This window comes from Lynx rufus, unplaced genomic scaffold, assembly GCF_022079265.1.
Source record: "Lynx rufus isolate CCGP_SWC_20201006 ecotype Redwood Valley unplaced genomic scaffold, mLynRuf1.p SCAF_15, whole genome shotgun sequence".
NCBI lineage: Eukaryota > Metazoa > Chordata > Mammalia > Carnivora > Felidae > Lynx > Lynx rufus.
The window spans coordinates 22,735,905-22,756,558 of record NW_025814829.1 but is presented as its reverse complement, the minus strand read 5'-3'; the positions used below and the strand labels follow the sequence as shown (position 1 = coordinate 22,756,558).

Sequence of the window (20,654 nt, the reverse complement as noted above, 5' to 3'; positions counted from 1 at the left end):
TAGCAAGGGACAAAGAATAGCCAAAACAGTTCTGAAAAGAAGAATGAAGTAGGAGAGCTCACACTTCCTGATTTCAAATTTGAAGACAGTGTGATGTTGGCACAAAAACAGACATATAGATCAATGGAATAGAACTGGGAGTTCAGTAATAAGACCATACATTAATTGTCAGTTCAGTTTTGACAAAGGTGCCAAGACCATTCAATGAGGAAAGAATATTTTTTTCAACAAATTGTGCTGTGACAACTGGATAGTCACGTGCAAAATAATGAACTTGGACCTTTACTTCATACCATATACAAGATTAATTCAAAATAGATCGTAGACCTGGATGCAAAAGCTAAAACTATACTCTTAGAGGAAAATATGGGGGTAATATTTTCCATGATCTTAGATTTGACAAAGGATTCTTAGATATGACACCACAATCATGAGAAACAAACAAGAGGAAAAAGAAAAGAAAAATAGATAATTAGAACTCATCAAAATTAAAAGCTTTAATTCTTGAAAGGACACAAGAAAGAGCAAAGACAGTGCATGCAATGGGAGAAAACACTGCAAATCATATATCTGAGAGGAGACTTGTATCTAAGATATATAAAGCACTCTTACAATGCAATAATAAAAAGACAAATATCCCAATTTAAAAACAGGTAGAGGATCTAAACAGGCATATCTCCAAGGAAGATACACAAATCACCAAAAAGCACATGAAAATATGCTTGTTATTATTAGTCATCTGAGAAATTTGATCAAAATTACAGTGAGATACCACTTGATGGATTGCTGGATGGCTAGAATCAAAATGCCAGATCAGTGTTGATGAGGGTGTGGGGAAATTGGAACTCTCACACTGTTGGATGGAAATACAAGATGGTAAAGCCACTTTGGAAAACAGTCTGGCAGTTGCTCAAACAATTAAACATAAAATCACCATATGACCTAACAGTTCTACTCCTAGGTATATATCCATGATAAATGAAAACATATGTCCTCATAAAAACTTAAACATGAACATGTACAGCAGCATTATTCATAATAGCCAAAAGATAGAAATAATCCAAATATTCATCAACTTATGGATAACCAAAATGTGGTATATCTACACAATGGAATATTATTATAATATTATAAAGGAATAAAGTACTTACACATGTTGCAACTTGGATGAACCTTAAAAACATATACTAAGTGAAAGAAGTCAGTCGCAAAAGTCCATGTATTATATGATTCCATTAATATGAAAGTCCAGAATAGGGCACTCTGTGGAGATGGAAAGTACATTAGGGGTTACTTAGGGCTAGGAGGAGAGGTCCTGACAGCTAAAAGGGTATGAGGTTTCTTTTTGAGGCGTCAAAGTTTTCTTAAATTGACTATGATGATAGATCCACTTATCTGTGGCTATACTAAAACAAACAAAAAAATCCCTAAACAAAACACTGAAAAGTAAGCATATCATTGAATTATATTATATACTTTAACTGGGTAAATTATATGGTATGTGAATTATATCTTAGGCTGTTTTAAAATTTAAACAAAAACCATGAGAAACTGCCGAGTTTTATTATTAATCAGCAAAATGCAAATTGAAACACTGATTATATTTATTCAGTACTTTAATAGGAATCTTAAAATTCTTTCTGTCAAATATAGATATTGGTATCGAATTGAGGAACTGGGCTTTCTTTTTAAACATTGCCTTGTAAATGAGTACATTTTTTTCAGAAGGCAGTTTAGAACAATTTATAAAAATATATGCAAATTATTTGACCCCCCCCCAGGGTTTTTTTAATGTTTATTATTTTTGAGAGAGAAAGAGAGAGGGAGAGAGAGAACGAGCAGGAAGGGGCAGAAAGAGAGAGGGAAACACAGAATCAGAAGCAGGCTCTAGGCTTTGAGCTGTCAGCTTAGAGCTCAATGCAGGGCTTGAACCCACAAACCATGAGATCATGACATGAGCCAAAGTTGGACACTTAGCCAACTGAGCCACCCAGGCCCCCCTGTGCAGAAATATTCTTTAGTTTATTGTTTATAACAACAAGAAATTAGAAAAAAAACTGTTAAGTTTGTATAAATAGGGGAATGGTTAAATAAATTATGGTTATGGAAAATTATATGTTATGGAAATTTTTTGTAGTTATGAACAAAAGGTAGACCTATGTAGACCTCTACTAACATGGAAAACATAAAAATATTGTAAGTAAAAAGAAAAATGTACAGATAACACATATAATATGCCCCTATTTATGCTGTTAAAAATTCTAAATGATACGTAAAAACATGTTGCTGTGTAAGTATGTGTTTAGAAATCATTTTAGAAGGATATATACCAAACTGTAGATACTTATTTTCCAATTTTTTCACTCTTTCAGTAAAAATATACTCTTGTGTTACTTAAACAAATTAGTTAAATCAATTTGAAGAGGGGCGCCTGGGTGGCTCGGTCGGTTAAGCGTCTGACTTCGGCTCAGGTCATGATCTCACGGTCCGTGAGTTCGAGCCCCACGTCGGGCTCTGTGCTGACAGCTCAGAGCCTGGAGCCTGTTTCAGATTCTGTGTCTGCCTCTCTCTCTGCCCCTCCCCTGTTCATGCTCTGTCTCTCTCTGTCTCAAAAATAAATAAACGTTAAAAAAAAATTAAAAAAACAATTTGAAGAAAAAGTCTATAGTAAAACATGGTAGTGGATATCTTTGCGGTGGGAGTTAGAAATGCAGAGCATTAGTTCAGCTATGATCAATCATAGACATAAGCCCTCCTGAGTGGTTTTATCACATGTAGCTCTGTGTCAGGAAGTAGGATTAGTATCTGTGTTCTTCACTTCCTGGGCATTACTTTCCATACTCTTATAAAAAGAAAATACCTTCTGCTCCTTTGATTTGTATGCCACTTGGCTAGGCCGCCTTCTTACTTACCCTCTCATTCTTCAAAGACCACTCGCTCACAGCTTCCTCTCATTACTATCAGAGTATCCAACACTTTGGCCTCATAGTTTCTTAGCTTCCTCATTTTCGGTGACTTCTCCCTCTACCTGCCTGTGTAACCCACTTCCACAGTCACATCTATGACAGTTTTCACCTAGAAAACTGTTTCTCCTCTAAGCATCTGGCTTTTTGAAGGTAACATATAATTTCTAGTTCAGTCATTTGCCTTGTAACCAAATTCTTGTTGGGACCTCCAGTTCTTCTCCCATCTCCTTTCTTACTAATTTATCAGCTTCCCTTATTATCTTGTTTAGGTTCTGTGTTCACTTCAGTAACACTTTCCCTGTTACTTCTTTACCTCTCTGAAATTTTTGAACTTATCCAGCAGAGTCCTAACCCTTGATGAACCCAATTCTGATTTCTCTGTGGTTACACCTAAGTGGCTAAAAATCACAAAATAGCGCAGATTTTTATACCACTTTATTTTCATGGTCACCAAATTCCAATAGATCCTTCTCATTGTCTGGAAACCTCATTATGTATCAACTCATTGCTTCTTTCCCTGAAAAGATCATTTCACACTTCTTTACTCTCCCCACCCTTCTGATCACCTATTTTCTCCTTTTTTCTCAACAGATATTACCTCCTACTACTTTGTGTTCCACTCCACAAAATCTCTGGTCTGGTTTTTGTCTCTATCACTGCACCAAAAAAAAGCTCTTTAAAGAGCTTTATATTGAGACTTGTTAAAAATCTCTAAATTGAGTGTTGGTATAATAAAGTAGCTCATAGTATAAGCTTTGGAGCCAGACTGATTGGGTTTGAATGCTGGCTTAGCCATGTGACCTTGGACAAGTTGCTTAACTTTTTAAAAGTGAAAATAATAATATCCTTCTTCAAAGTTTGCTAGGAGGATTAAATTAATTAATGTATAAGACAATGCTTAACCCATAGTACTAAAAAATTAATAATATTAATACTTTTTAATTATAATAATTACCATTCTAATAATTATATAAATAACATTCTGTCAATTATATAATTAACATTAATATGTATTTATTAAATATTATTTAATATAAGCATTATTAATCCTACCACCACCTTCATTACTATTATGATTATTACTACTACTTCATAAATAAGATAGAAAACAGAGAAATTAGAATTTCTTTAACTTTTTACCTCCAAACCAATCTGCCTTAGTCTGAAGCACTCTTTTCCTTCCCTCTTAGTGCAGTGGCAGCCTTCCCATCTAAGGCTCATCCTCCCATCTTTGTTTTGGAACCTTTCTTCTGCAACCAGACACTGTTCAATCTCTCTCTTCAGTCTTTTCCTTTTATTTGGACTCTTCCACTTGTCATTAAACACGCACAGATCTCTTCCATCTTGGAATAACAAAATCCCCTGGGCCCCTTCCTGGCCTTTAGTTACCACCCTGCCTTTTCCCTCCCTTTCTCAGCCATATTTGTAAAGACTTAATCCATGCTTTCCTTTCCCCTCACTCTTATTCCATTCCTATCTCAATTTTGCATCATTGCTACATTGAAACTTCTTGCTAAGGTCATCAGTGACCTTCAGATTGCTAATTCTGACATTTCATTCTTCATTTTACTTGACTTTCAGCAACATAAACCACTCTCCTTCTTGAAACCTTTTTATCCTATGACTTTCATGATAAATTTCTCTTGCCTTTTCCTCCCACTTCTTGTTACACCTTCCTTGTTTGCACATTCTTCTCTACCCGGTTTTTAAATGACAGAATTTTTCAAAGCTTGGTGCTGGGTCTTCTCACTCTACTCTCTTTTCCATATCGTGTTCACGTGTCTAGCTCCAAATAGTCCTCAAAAAACATTGGCTGCTATCAAGATTATTATCATCATCATTATTACATATTATTAATATCTATTATATATATTATATCATCACCTTTCCCTTCCTTGGAGGACTTTGGGGAATACCCCTGAGAATATATTTAAACTTTGAGTATTTTGGAAGAAAGAATGGCATTATAATTTACTTATATTTTATTATTTCACTGAAATTAATCTGGCTTTAAAATATAACAAAACTTAATCCTACTGATCAACTTTATTACAGTATTGGAATAAAAAAAATTGTTGATGGGGTACCTGCGTGGCTTAGTCAACTGAGTGTCTGACTATTGGTTTCAGCTCAGGTCGTGATTTCATGATTCGTGAGTTCAAGCCTCATGTTGGCCTCTGCACTGATGGTGCAGAGCCTGCTTGGGACTCTCTCTCCCTCTGTCTTTGCCCCTCCCCCTCTCAAAATGGGGGAGTTGGATGGCTCAGTCAATTAAGCTTCCCACTCTTGATTTCAGCTCAGGTCATGATCTTGGGGTTCGTGAAATTGAGTCCTGCATCAGGCTGTGTGCTGATAGTGTGGAGCCTGCTTGGGATTCTTTCTCTCCCTCTCTCTCTCTGCCCCTCCCTTGCTTGCACTCATGTGCTCTCTAAATAAATAAATAAGTAAATAAAACATTAAGAAAGTTTTTTTTTAAAGTTGTTGATGTATCTAGAATAACTGTGTTATGAATTAGCAATCATGAGAGTCACCAGATTCAACAGTGTTCAAATACCATACATGAAGCCATTTCCAGGCACTGAAGAAAATGGTAATGATGAGGAGGAGCATGATGATAATAATAGAAGTGATAAGAACAATGACAATAACAAAAATGTAGCATATTCCTAACAGAAATATCTTTTATATGTTGAGTTTTCTATTCCTTAAGTTTGGCAGATTGTCACAGTGTGCGATCTCACAGCCTAGAAGAGGAAAGAGACCTCTGGAGAAACTGAGAATTCTCAGCCAGTGCATGGTACACACCACCATCCCCCACCCCCTCACAGCACAGAAAGCAAAAATGGAAACCCAGGGACAAACCAGTTATGATGTTACTTCCACAGCAGCTAGCTGGGATTTTACAAAGGTGACATTAATGTAGAAAATGCAAAGTTTCTACTTCATGCTATGTCATGTTAGTGTTGTCTGGCAGGCTGTGATCTGAGTCCTCATGGGACCCTCTTCGTGGTTGATTCTGATGACATTAAATTACCTTTCAGGAAATGTTCACTATTTCGTTACTTTGAAGTCCCTCCCCCTTCTAATCTGCCCTTCCAAAACATGTTTGACATTTAAGAGGTAGTATGCCAGGTGTGCTGGTTAGCTCCATATTACCAGACACAGGGAACCTTCTGTCAGAGGTAATGTGTCTGGCACAGAATCGGCTGGCACGGTATCGTAGCTTGCCTGGCCTGGCTGGCAGGCTGAGAGTGGCAAGGGTGGTGCTTTGGGTTGCCCAGGTAACTCTGTTTTAGTTAGGATCCTAATTGGCTAGGGAAACATACCTCTTTCAGTGGCTTTGGTGAAGCCTTTTGATCACTGACTATTTCTGTAAGAGTTTAAGAGCAGGATCAGAAAAGGGCTCCCCTTCTGTTAACTTATTTTTTTGCCATATGCAGTGTTATGTTGATGGAAATTTCAGATTTCACTGTTTAGTTCCCTCTTTCACTCACTACCAAACACAGATTATTTTGTGTAAATTGAGGTGGGAGATGGACTTTTGTATTACTAAAAGCTGGTATTGCGATTTTTGCTGTATGGATTCTGAGATGTTGGCTACCAGCTAACTGTGCCAGGACAAACTGGATGCTCACTGGATATGCTTAGGGATGAATATTAACATGATTGATTAGACTAAAAATAGGATATTTGAAGTTATTTTCATATGTAGTTACAGTCACATGTTTGTCATATAACCAGGAGATTTCTATCCTAGTTACACTAAATATATTAGGTTCTGTTCTGTATTGTTAATAAGACCATTAAGCAAATATATATTGAATGCTTTCTGTGTGTAGAGCACTATTCTAGGCCCTGGGGATACAATTAGTAAGGCATAGATAGTCTGCATAGAAGGAGGTCCCGGTCTGGTTGGGAAGTTGCCAGAGATAACTACAGTAGAATGCAATGCACTATAATAGGCCCTTAGAAACACAGGTGGCGGTGACTACCTCTGCTAGGTTGGGAAGGACAGTCAAGGCAGGCTTCATAGAGGAGTAATGTTAAACTAAGTCTTTGTGGGAGGAGGGGACTAAAAAAAAAAAAACCAAACAAACAAAAACTAAGTCTTTGAGACCATGTGGAAGCTCTAAGCAGGGAAGTACCTTCCAGGCTTAGGAAATGGCAGGTATAAATGCATAGAGGTGTATGAAAGTGTGGCACGTTTGGAGAATTGTTATGGGAATGGTGTGCAATAGCTAGAAGCAACATGCATGAGCAGTTACACTGTGCCAGTGACATGCTTAACATTACACATAGGAAGTCACATAGTCCTCATAACTTGACACTATGGGAAAACTATTATTGTTATTTCCATTTTAAAGATGAGGTAACCGAGGCAGAGAGAAGTTAAGTAACTTACCTATGGTCTTATAGCCATTAAATTTCGCAGCTAGCATTTGAACTCAAATTTTTTTTGCCAGTGCTCTAAATTGGGTGTCAGCACACTATAGCCATGGGCCAGATCCAGCCCGCTACCTGGTTTTGTACAGCCTATGAGCTGAAAATGGGTTTTGCATTTTTAATTAGTTGAAAACAGCAAAAGAAGAATAATATTTTGTGATATGTGAGACTTCCACGAAATTCACATTTCAGGATCTATAAAATTTTATTGGAACACAACCATACTCATTGGTGTAGTATTATGTAAGGCTGCTTTCATACTATGGTGGCAGAGATGAGTATCTGCAAGAGTGTATATGACCTACAAAGCCTAAAATACTCAGTTTGTTTTCTAAAATAACACAGAGAGCGTGCATTGATAGCAATAGTTGGATTTATGTACTACTTACCTTTTTAAAAATCTGTTTTCATATTTGTTATCTCATGTGTCCTCCTGTCAACCCTGAAATGAAAGGAAGGTTAAGTTTGGTGGTGCTTTCTATCATACAACCAGGAAACTCTATTGTAGGAAGACTGGGATGGGCTGTGACATTAAAGTTACACTCTTTTGCTTGTACAGTGTCTTGTAATGTCCCTCATTCTGTTCTGAAATTTGCCCTCTACCTCTGTCCTAGATATACAGTTGCTCAGAGCTGGGGCTCAAGGCCACTCCATAGATGAGACAGTTGAGATAGATTGAAAGAACAAGGTAACACACACTCTTTCCTTAACCTTCAGCACCTCTGCAACAGTGTCTGAAATTCTTTGTCTTGGCAACGTTCAACTTATTCTGAGCACACTGCCAGTGAAGTGCTTCAGGAGGCTTGTATTTGATTTCAGATAAGTAAGCACTTACCATCAAAGGAGACAGGGGGCATTTCTCATTTTCGTTTCCATAAAGGGATGCAATTGCATTGTTGGGCTACATGGAAAGTCTTTGACTTAACAGTAAATTTTGAATCCTTTTTTTAGGTTTTCACTTCCCCATTATTCTACCTTTAAAAGGTGAAGTTTTTACTTTTTTGCTATTCTTGGTCTTTTCTTGAGCTTAGGAATACTGCCTCTTTTTTTAAAAAAAAAAAACATCTTTTTACATTTATTCATTTTTGAAAGACAGAGCATGAACTAGGGAGGGACAGAGAGAGACAGAATCTGAAGCAGGCTCCAGGCTTTGAGCAGTCAGCACAGAGCAGCCCGATGCTGCTGCATCCAGCCCGATGCAGGACCCGAACCCACAAACCGTGAGATCATGACCTGAGCTGAAGTCATACGCTTAACCGACTGAGCCACCCAGGCATCCCGGGAATGTTGCCTCTTAATCAGTAAATAACAGGAGCTTTCCTGGTGACCTCCGCACTACCATCAAGCTAGTCAGGGAGAGTGAAGTGTAACTCTTCTAGGTGTGACCTCAAGGGATGTTTGTCTTATCTGTTGCTCTTTATTATTCATTCCACTATCCTGTATCTAGGATATAGCGGTCTGAGGATTAAACTGTAGGCCACGTTACTTATATTATTGAGCTTGATGCTTTCAGGAAAAAACAAGTTATTTAGATTTCTAAAGTCTTAACCATTAGTGCCTTCTCTTTCAGCCCCAATAGTGAATTCATATTATCAGCAAAATTGATTATACCCAGATTTGGTCTGTTAAGGCCCAGCAGAAATATGATGCTACCTTAAGAGAGGTCAACTATATTTCCACTGATAGCCAGCATTTCCTTGGCCACTGACAGTGCTGAGGTCAGAGCAGTGTAGGAAAACATTTCTGTGTCCCAGGGGTTAGATGCCTCAGGGATGCTGAAATGCCTGAGGTGATGGATAGCACAAGTGTATACATTTATCAAAACTCAGTGAATGTGTACTTAAGATCTGTGCTTCTCACTGTATGTAAATTTTACTTCAAAAGAAAAAGAGTACTCCAAACAAGTTTTGAACTCTTGCTAATGACATGTTTGTGAGGTATTTGGGGACATTATTAAGAATGTCTGCAATGGGACGGACATCTGATGAAGTATAGCACAGTGTTAATGGTGGACTACAGGTCACGTTAGGGTAAATCGGTATTCACTGTGAAATTCTTTCAACTTTTCTGTATGTTCAAACATTTTCATAATAAAATATTTGGGAAGAATGCCTAAAGAGGATGGGCAAGTAATATAACTTGATAAAGTAGCATAGGTAAAACAGTAGAGAATGGTGGGGTGTGGGGCGTCAGGTACTCATGCTCTGCTTAGAGAAGGTAACTGCTGCTCAACTTCAACTAATTGTTTCTTTGCATTGTCAGATATTCTAATTTTTTTTTAATGTTCATTTATTTTTGAGAGAGAACGAGAATGTGCATGCATGTGAACAGGGGAGGGACAGAGAGACAGGGAGACAGAGGATCCGAAGCAGGCTCTAGGCTCTGTGTTGTCAGCACAGAGCCTGATGTGGGGGCTCAAACCCATGAACCATGAGATCATAACCTGAGATGAAGTTGGATGCTTAATTGACTGAGCTACCCAGGTACCTTGTGTTTTTTTTGTTTGTTTGTTTTTGTTTTTTTAAGTTTATTTTGAGAGAGAGCACTAAAGGAAGAGTGAGAAGGGCAGGGGCAGAGAGGAGACAGAGAATCCCAAGCAGGGTCCACGCTGACAGGGGGGCTCAATCCCACAAACCATGAGATCATGACCTGAGCCAAAATCAAGAGTTGGACGCTTACTGACTGAGCCACCCAGGCGCCCCCAGATACTCTAATTTTTTAAAAATCTTGAATGTGAAATTTTTAATGTGAAAAATCATTATTTTTAAAATACCACAAGGGCAAAACAAAATGCTTCTAATTTACCAACCTTCTTCTATCCCAAAGATTTTAATTTTAGAGGAAAAATTGGAGGTGTCCTCTTGGGTTGTAAAGTCACCATTGTTATCACTAACATGTGACTCTGAAGAGATTCCAGCAGTAGCTGAAGCTTTCTACCGTAACCTCGATTCCCCTGTTCTGTGGGCTCCTGTACAGTAATGCTGTGCCAGGACCATGCCACCGTATTCATGACACTGACCCAACAACGAAGCTTTGCTGGGGGGCGGGGGGAGGGCCTAAGAACAGCTGTGAGGTTGGGCTGGTTGGCATGTTTTCCCTGGGCTCACTTTAGGATTATTTAATAGGGAAAGGGCAGCAAGCAGTACATGCTATCTTGCTGCTCAGATGTAGTTCCTGGATATAAGTCACTCAGGCTTTAACAGAAATTAGCACTAGGTAGGAATCAGCAACAGAAAAGACTTCTAAGACTTCCTTATATTTCCTGTTTTGGCTAAGTGGTGTCGCAGTCTACCCAGGGTCCTAAGCTCTCAAAAATCTTATCCTTTTTCACTGTAGGCATTCAAATCAGCTACACTGTCCCTTCTGCTTCAGGGAGGCTTCTTTTCAAGTCTGTCCCCTCCTCAATGTCTCTACTGCTAATATTTCACTTCAAGACCTCATCCTCTCTAGCCCTTGATTATAATTTTCTCAGTGGTGTCTTTGTTGTGAGTTTTTCCTGCCAGCAGTTCAATGTTCATATTCCTACTGCAGTTACCATTCTTTTTTTTTTTTTTTAATGTTTATTTCTTGAGAGGGAAAGAGAGAGAGTCAGAGAGAGACACACACGCAGAATCTGAAGCAGGCTCCCGGCTCCGAGCTGTCAGCACAGAGCCCAACGTGGGGTTCAAACCACAGACCATGAGATCATGATGTGAGCTGAAGTTGGATGCTTCACCTACTGAGCCACCCGGGTACCCCCACAGTTATCATTCTTAAGATGCAATTCTGGTTTAAAAAACTCAGCATCTCCCTGTTGCCTTCAGAGTAAAAGTTAAACTCTTTATCACGAGGTATAAGGACTTTCACTGCTGCCAATCTATCCTACCCGTCTTTCTTCCTTCCATCTCCCATGAACATTCATCAGTATGGCAAATGAAGCCCTATTCAGATTTTCGTGTGTGCCCTCACCCCCATCTGAGTACATACATGCCAAACCTCTCACCATTCCAAAAAACTGTCTTTTTTTTTTTTCTTTTCTCCAGACCTTTTCCTTTTCTCCAATATTGCTGTTCCCTTTGCTTCTGGTTTTCTTCATCCCTGCTTTTTTAAACTGGCTGACTCCTTCCCTTTTATAAGTTAGGTGAATAATATCCATTCTCTGAAATGTTCCCTGTTACCCCCAAAGTTAGTGACTTCTTTCTCTGTGTTATAATACTTTGTACATATCACTTATTTTATATTAGAGTATGATTTCTGTTGGCGTGTATCATTTACATACCTCTTTCTACCACTAAATGGTAAAGCCTTCTTCATCTCTGATTCCTTTATCTCCCCTTGAGGACTATGTCTGGCATAGTATAAGCATCAGTAAATGTTTGTTACATGAATAAATGGAAAGATACTTCACAGTCAAGGAGCATATTACTAAGATAAATTCTTAACCTGTTCTTTGGTAATGTGAGTCAGTGTCAGATCCGGAACTTAAATCTGTCTTCTCAGATTTTCTGCCTGTGCTAACAATAGACTTGATGGACCCCTCTGTAGCCGTGACTCTGTTATGGCAAAACCCAGTAGGCAGCCCTTGAATTTCCTTTGCCAGCTGTAGGAGTCATTCTTCCACTCCTGGCTCATTGTCTTCCCTTTCCTCTAATCCTTTTAATTTACTTCCTTCTCTTGTTAATAGAACCTGACTGTGGTATGTTGGCACCTACTAGAACGTACATAGAGACTATGCTGTATTTATATTTAAGTATGTAATTCTTGCCCTGTCTTGTGTGAAAAGGAATGTTCCTGCTGAGTCTTACAGACAAGGGTAGTGGTGGTGGTGGTGGAGGAGGAAGTAGTAGTAGTAATAATAATACTAACAGCAGCTAACACTTTCATGGTATTTACCCATATGCTGGACACTAAGTGTTTTTTTTTTTTCAACGTTTATTTATTTATTTTTGAGACAGAGAGAGACAGAGCATGAACGGGGGAGGGGCAGAGAGAGAGGGAGACACAGAATCGGAAACAGGCTCCAGGCTCTGAGCCATCAGCCCAGAGCCTGACGCGGGGCTCGAACTCACGGACCGCGAGATCGTGACCTGGCTGAAGTCGGACGCTTAACCGACTGCGCCACCCAGGCGCCCCATGGACACTAAGTGTTTTTATGTCCATTAGCTCACTCGTAACCCCATGAAGTAGGTACCATGATTGGTATGATAATTTTATCGATGAGGGAATTGAAGCATACTGAGGTAATTTGTTTTAAGAATACAACACTACTAACCACTAGACCTGGGATTGGAGCCCAGGAAGTCTTTATTCCGTAGTGTGCCCTCTTAACCAGTGCACTGTACTGGGTAGGGGACCCTACGTGTGGGGAGACATGCCAGTAAGTGATATGGATTCTCATAGGACCAGCTTTGCCTGTGTAAAACTCTTGATGGAAATCAAATGTGCTGGGAAAATAGTAACCTCTTGTTTCAGTATCTCCTTTTAGGGATAAAATTTGCTGTATTGATTTATGCTTTATGAGAATTCAGTCTTCCTGTAATTTCTTTGTCGCTTTTACTCCTTACCTAACTCAGATCCCAGAATTGCCTTTCTTCTTTTCACAAGGCTTACTTGACAGCTATGGAGCACTGCCCGTGCCATAGCTTTCAGGCCGTACTCTTGCGGCTTATGAAACACTTGTTTATGGGCACGGAATGATCTGGAGTTAAATAGTAAAATCCTTCTCCCTGGGACAGCAATTTACTCTACATGCCAAGTTGGCAGCAGAATAGACCTTTGGGGGGCTGTGGTTAAGACAGGTAGCCAAGATATGAGGGAGGTTTCTAATCCAGACTCATGTTAATAAACAGAGTGGTAACCAAAGCACTTTAATGGGATCTTTGTGTTTTGCATTTAGTCTTCGTCAAGAGTGACCAACTCAAATCAGCCAATTGACCACATTCCTCATATGAAATTATTGGAGAGTTAGACTAATATCAGTTTACCCTATATATGCTAAAGCAAAGTTATTTTTAGGAAGATAGTATCAGGTATTAAAAATGTTCCATGAGCCAAGTGGTATCTGGAGACTGGCCCATGAACTCTATTTTGGATGCCTCTAAATTGGTAAGTAGAAAACATTTAGGTGGTTCTGAATATGTGACCTTAAATAAGTCACTTAACTTTTCTGGGACTAGTTTCTCCATCTGTAACATGAAAAGTCCTAGTGTTTATTGCTTTAACTACCATGTTCTTTCCTTTTACATCCTTGTTGTAATATGCTTTTTCCAAGGAACTTCTTTTGATCAAGTCTGTTAAGATGAATCATCCCAATACTTAGTGTGCCTCAGCTCTTATGTGCAGAATTTGTAAGAAAATAACCTCAGCAAGGGCTTTCTTATTTCTGTAGAAGTATCTACAAGCTGTGGACACTCTTTTGACCTGAGAGGAACTCATGCTTGAGATTTTTACCATAATTACTAGGCCTCATTTATTGTTCCTCAAAATCAGGATTATCAACGAGTAATGAAACAGAGATTTGGACATTGGAACTCTAAAAGTTCTGTTTGAAGAGTAACCATGGACTTTAAGAAGATGCTGCTTCCATTTCCTGGGCCCTTTCTCCTTCTACTCAACTTTATAAAAACCTGTCTTGATCTAACAAGAGGTAGGTCAGGTGTGTATAACCTTGTATGGTACAAAGCTGCCAAACTAATACCTGTAAGACAACGTAATGGGTCTTTCTTCATTCAAGTGGATAAATGCATGGAGAATGCAGAAGGTTGAAGGCAACGTTTGAAGGGTCAGGCCTTGGGACATTTTAGAGTAGGCTTTATTGGCATCCAGAATGAACATATTTTTGATATCTAAATATTGTCAACCTTTAGGCAATATGATACTTGCTCTTGACTGAAGGAAGGTGTTTTCTGGTCCCAAATTGTAAACGTTTACAGTCTTGTGGGTACTATGCCAATTTACTGAGAACACAATCTTAATCGGTATGACACTCCATGGAACATTCTTTACTTCTGCTGTTTCTCTTGGCTATCTCTCCTGAAAGGCTACAGATCAGTATCCAGAGCCTGCCTGACCACTGAGTACATAATCAGATATAGTTCTCACCACCTGGGAGCCAAACTGTCTATGCCAGTGGGGTTGTGAGTCTTTCACACAGGGCTGACAGTTGCTGGAGTCACCTGTCATGTTGGAGCAGAATGCTATTCTGATTCTCACTTGAGTAGTAGTTATACTATGTCATGACATGATTGGAATAGAGAGACAGGTACTTGGAAGGAGTGACTCAAGCATTTGGATCTGTCTTAACTGCTAATATATTAAAGCCCTCTCATAGTGATGATCTGTTGATGATTGAGATTTCTAAATTTACTAACTCCTTTACCACCGTTAATTTACTGGTATACATTCTTGTTCTGTGAGGAGGCGACCTCACTGGAGCAGGGGGACTTTGAGCTTTGAAATGTTGGGTTTCAGAGCAAACTCCTCATCAGTACTGCCATCCTAGTTTCAGTTTCAGTCAGCAGCCAGAATACTTTCAGCAAAATACTTAACGTGAGAACCGCAGTCAGGTCTTTCAAGGCATTTGCTATTTGGACTAATGATTGGGGCGGGGGGGGGGTGTTCTAGAACTTTCTATTAAATGTAGTTGTCTTTTAAAAAGTGATATAATTAATGTTTTGACCACTTTTCATCTGGCAAAGAAGGGGTGAATCACAGCTCTAATTTTCATCAATACCAAGGAATAAGGATGAGGCAGACCCTTCAGGTTCTGACTTCCTATTCTCTGCCAATTGTGTTAGTTTTCTGTGGCTTTAGTAACAAATTACTGTAAATGTGGTGGCTTAACTTTACAAACAGAAATCTATTATTGCACAGGCTAGAATTTATAATCTGGAGGCTAGATGTGGGGAACTCAGGTGTTGTGAAGGCCACACTCCCTCTGTAGGTTCTAAGGGAATATTTGTTCTTTGCCTCTTCCAGCTTCTGGTGACTGTCAACATTCCTTGACTTGTGGCCATTATCACCTCAGTCTCTGTCTCTGTGGTCGCATTGCCTCCTCCCATTGGGCTATTTCAAATTTCCCCCTTCCTGTCTCTTATAAGGACACTTGTCACTAGAGTTAGGGCCCACTTTGATAATTCAGGATGACCTTGTCATCTCAACATCCTTAATTATATCTGCAGAGACCCCTTTCCGAGTAAGGTACATTCATAGGTTTCAGGAACTAGGATATGGGCATAGCTTTTGGGGGGGCCACCATTTAACACACTACACCACTGGAAAAGAGATACATGGACAATACAAAATGGATGGGAGGCAGCAATATATAACATCCTTGACCTGGCCCTAGTCCATACATGGATGTGCTATATGATTTTGGTGGAATCACCTTGGCATCCTAGACAGGTCTTTGGGTGATTCTAGATATCTGAGAATCAACTAAATGTACAGAAAATGTGACTTTCTATGCATTTGGGCATTTATTCTTCCACTTAACAAATATCTATGGAGGGCTTATTATGTGCCAAATGCTGTTCTAGGTGTTTGGGCTACATCAGTGAACCAGTAGCCTTTAGTGGAATTTATGTTCTAGCTTTGCTAGCAATGACTTGAGATGTTCATATAGGTGATTCAGGAATGTGGTGTTTGGCTGATGAATGTTTGTGTGAAAGAAATTATGCTCTTTGCTGTTATCTCCAAGCAGCTAGGGTTTTTAGCATGAAGTTGAAATTATATAATTTGGGGGATTATATAAATTTTGAATATATACCTTATATGTAAATAATAATATTAATTATCAAGTATTAATATAATTAATAATACTAATTATTATTCAATTATTATTGAATTATGTAAATTTGGAGAAGCTAAAGGACAAAATAGTGACATGTATGGAATGGGGATATAATACAAAGATCATCATCTCCCAACACTTTTGTCAGCATGATTTGTTGAAATCAAGGCAAGCGTGAGCTGAAAAATCCAAACACGTAGATGTTATGCTGCCCCAAGCCCAGCTTCTAGTGTGTCATCTGCCTTGGCACCTGGAGCTGGGTTTGTGGGGAAGAGAGTTGTTCTGGGGCAAAGGTAGGTAGTTTTAGCAGTATTCTGATATACACGAGCAAGGTCAGCTCTTGGAGCCAGCGGCACTTGGTGGTGGTGACAGTTGCAGGCTATTTTGGGAATGGAGGAGGCTTTGTTTTGTAAGGCTTTCTCTGCACTCCCAGATTTAACTCTGGCACTGATCAACCATCAGCCACTTTTGTCTTTGATATAGAGAGAGAGCAATGTTAGGTACAGTATAGAGATCATAGTGCTCTTTTATCATTTTATTGGTGAAATCAAGTCTTTTTCTTTGGAGATAGCTTGTCATTGCCAAGGAAATGTGACATGCCGATTTTATGAAACTTTAAATTCTTATCTGGTAATTTTTCTAATATTTATCTGGACCAATAATTAAATAATATCTCCTTTTGTTAAAGAGCTTAGAAGAACTTGTTATTTTAGTAATATTCTGTGTGTCCTCGGGATTGAAAAGCAGAAGGAAATGAACATAAGCCATAGCAGAGGGAATTGGGCTAAATGCAAAGAAGAATATTCCCAGTGATGTCATGAGTAACATCAGAAACTTTTTTAGTATCCTTTGCCTGTTCAAGGAAAGGAAAAGACTCATCTGTCTGGAAGGTTCATTGCAGCTCTGCCTAGAGACATCGTGTTGGAGCCCACGGCCCTGGACCAGGTTTTACAGATGGGTGAATCTGCTCATCTACCGGGCTTCAGTCGTGAATGAGTCAGCAGCACAGCTGCAGATGGAGTGGGCAGAAGGGCATCTAAATTTAGTCGTTATTCACTCGAGAAGGTTTTCAGTGATTATTTGTCTCTCCTTCATGGCTTTAGTCATATTCCTTCTTCTGGAGACCGAAACAAAAAAGAACAGAGAATGGTCACTCCAAGATATTTCATGAGAGCGAGTGCCCTACAACTCTGTTGAATGTCTCTGAGGATGATTCTCTTTCAGCTTAACCATTGATACATACTATTTTATTCACATTGTTCCTGAATTTGGGAACCTGCAGGATCCTTTACCCTAGAAAGGGAATTTTTTGAAGTCAGGCTTGATAAGCAAGCTCTAAAATCCTGACAGTTCAAAGACATTTTTAACCAAACTGCCTTCCTCCTAGAAGATACTGGAGGTGGGGGAGGGCAGTGATGGGTGAGGAGTTAGTACAGTTTGTGCTTTCTCTACAAGAAGTTGCTATTTGTTAAACTGGTGGCTTAAAAACAACAACAATGCCACAAAAGCCCATGAGGTAGGTGGTATTCTCATGCTGTAGATGAGTACACTGATACTCAGGTTACATACCTTACTCAAGGTTATCCGCATTGGCAGAGCTGGTATGCAATCCCAGGGCTGTCTGGCTTCAAAGCTGATGTTTTTAACAATACACTCTCCTTCACTTTGTGGAGGATATGGGGGATAATTTCACTCTTGACCTACTTTATTTTATTTGAGAGGATTCTTTGGAGATTGATGATCTGCCAAATTACATTGCAGATCAGGCCAGCTTTTTGTTATTGTCTTCCCAAACATCGTCACAATGTCATTCTTCTAAAAATACTCTTTCAAGAATTTCAGATTTATAGACGAAAATATCACAAAACTGAAAAATAAAACTGAAGTGGTGATAGAGTGAGGGAGATTAAGAAAAGGAAGGGAGAGAAATAAGAGGAAAGGAAAGAGAAGTTTCTCCTGTTTCGTACCTGGACTCACTGGGCTTATTTTAGGCCCCCTGGGATTTGGTTGCTGTCATCATCAAAGAGCAAAGAATGATCTTGAAAACATTGGCTTCCAAAAGTCTGCCTGGTGGTGGTGTGGCCATTGGAGCTAAGTTTTTAGACTGTTGAGCTAAAGAAATTTTGCAACCAGGCAGGAAGCAGTTGACCCAGCTGTTTTAACGCAGGTTACGATGGCACATTTGACCTTCGTGATACAGTCCTTTGTTATTACATGGGCACGACACTTTCTTCTCCTTGGACTTCAGTACCTTTCTTAAAAGTACCCGTTTCCATCCTTTCACTTAAAAGTCTTTGTTAACAGTTTTTCGCAAGGTACTCTGCAATGAGTTGGCCAAATCTTACTCTATGGGGTTTGCAGGCTGGCAGACATGCAATATATGAGAAGAATTTAGTGATAATAATAATGAAGTATTCTACATGGTAAAGAAGTAAAAAGTAAATTAGGAATGCTTGTAGAAGTTGATAAACCCAAGAGAACACACAGAAGAAATGTAACTTTTAGAGCTACTTATTGAAAAAGAGACCATTATGAATTGTGGCTGTAAAAGTCATCTGGCTTCCAGAGGTCAGGTTAAAGGAATATATTCCATTGCATCAGATCAAATCTAGGCTGATATGTTAGCTAATCTCAGTAACTGTAAAAAGAGTATCAAATGGGAAAAATGAACAAAGGTGCTTTTTGTAACTAGGGTTACTCAGTTAAATTTTCATCCAGAGCGCATCAACCTTTGTTCATCCATGCCCCTGCTTCCAGGCAGTATTGACATGAGGTTTATCTCTGGAGGGAGTTCCCATAAGTTCTCTTGGTAAGATGTATACTACTTAAGTCCCTTATATATATTTAGAAAAGGGAGGAGTATTTTAATAGCCTGTACAGACAATTGTGGGTACTCTTCTTGGATATTATATACTCAAACTCCCAACAAGTAGTAGTTTCTTAAATATTGGTTGCATTGCAGAATCTGAAACCGTGTGAATGGATTTTTCTTACTTTGTGACATTAAAAATAGGAGTCTCATTTGTTTCTAGGTTCTGAATTATTCCAACTGTTTTGGAACGATAAAAGCCCTGATAATGATTACCTTTATCAATGCAGGCATTGATCCTTTTTATTCTGTACATTTATTAAGACAGCCTTTTGGTCTGCAGATCTCATTGCTATTTGTGGCTGTGTCTCCTAATTGTTGCTGTGTGATGGGCAGCTAAGGATCCCTATAACTACCCATAACTACAAACATACTTCGCCATATTGGTTGGAGCCATTCAGAAAATACATGAAAAGAAAATACGTTTCTTCAGTTTGAAGTGATCACCTCATCCTTTCTCACCAAAGCAGGGATTGTTTGGCAACCCTAGAATCTTAAACTATAGCTTCCCACTGAGGAAATTGCATTTGATTCTGTACGACTATTTTGTTTTAAAAGTCATAAGCCAATTAGTAGTTTCTAACGTGTCCTCTTTTTTATAGTATGATGATGAAACAGCTCAGCCATTTGAAGTACTTTAGAAATCACTTTCACAGTTAATCCTGATAGTACTATAAATAAGATTAGGTGTCATTATACCTGTTTCACAGCTGGAATATTGAAGACAATTCAGGGGTTTGCATAAGATTACAAAGCTTACAAGTCACCCTCTGGACGCTGGTATCAGCAATTGCAAGAAATAGAAATTAATATATCATTACAACTAAAGTATTGTCAGTGCCCAGAGCAGTGTCTGGCACGTAGTAGAACTCAATAAGTACTTGTCGAGTGAATGAATGGACTTTTCTTTTCAGGCCTGTATTGATGAAAATTTGGACATGGTGAAGTTTCTGGTGGAGAACAGAGCCAATGTAAACCAGCAGGACAACGAGGGCTGGACACCCCTTCATGCAGCAGCTTCCTGTGGCTATCTCAACATAGCAGAGTGAGTGTGTGGGCTTGGACTCTTTGTAGGAATAGCCTTCTTTTCTTCTCTTAAAACTTTGAATTCATGAACAGTTGTAATTTCTATTACAAATTATAAAAGCAGGAAGATGAATCATTTTTAAGGAATAATTGATACTATTTTTTATATATGGCTGCTAAATCCAGTTTTTCAGTTGAAATTTTTTGTTTGCTTCTATTTTCAGGAAACTGATACATTTTGGCATACTTAGAGGTGGCTTCTGTCTGTTGCACTATCTGGGTCACTTTTTGAGCAACTATAATATATGTGGGCAGGCCTAGAAATTTTTTCTGGACTTCCTTGTAAACTTGTTTTATTGCTTAAGAAAAACATCAGTGGGGTGCCTAGGTGGCTCAGTTGGTTAAGCATCCGATTCTTGATTTTGGTTCAGGTCATGAGCTCACGGTTTGTGAGTCTGAGCCCCGCATCAAGCTCTGTGTGGACAATGCAAAGCCTCCGTGGGATTCTCTGTCTGCTGTCTCCTCTCTCTGCCCCTCCCCTGCTCTCTCTCTATCTCAAAAATAAATAAATGAACATCAA

General features: G+C 39.0%; 1 protein-coding gene across 1 annotated transcript in view; it reads left to right on the top strand.

The window, feature by feature from the left end:
* The window catches only part of LOC124510019 (protein phosphatase 1 regulatory subunit 12B-like), a 94,524-nt gene that overhangs the window by 37,202 nt on the left and 36,668 nt on the right, over window positions 1–20,654 (top strand). Inside the window, exon 2 of the mRNA XM_047076676.1 lies at window positions 19,963–20,093. Coding sequence (XP_046932632.1) covers window positions 19,963–20,093 — 131 coding nt within the window. The remainder of the gene's footprint in view (window positions 1–19,962; window positions 20,094–20,654) is intronic.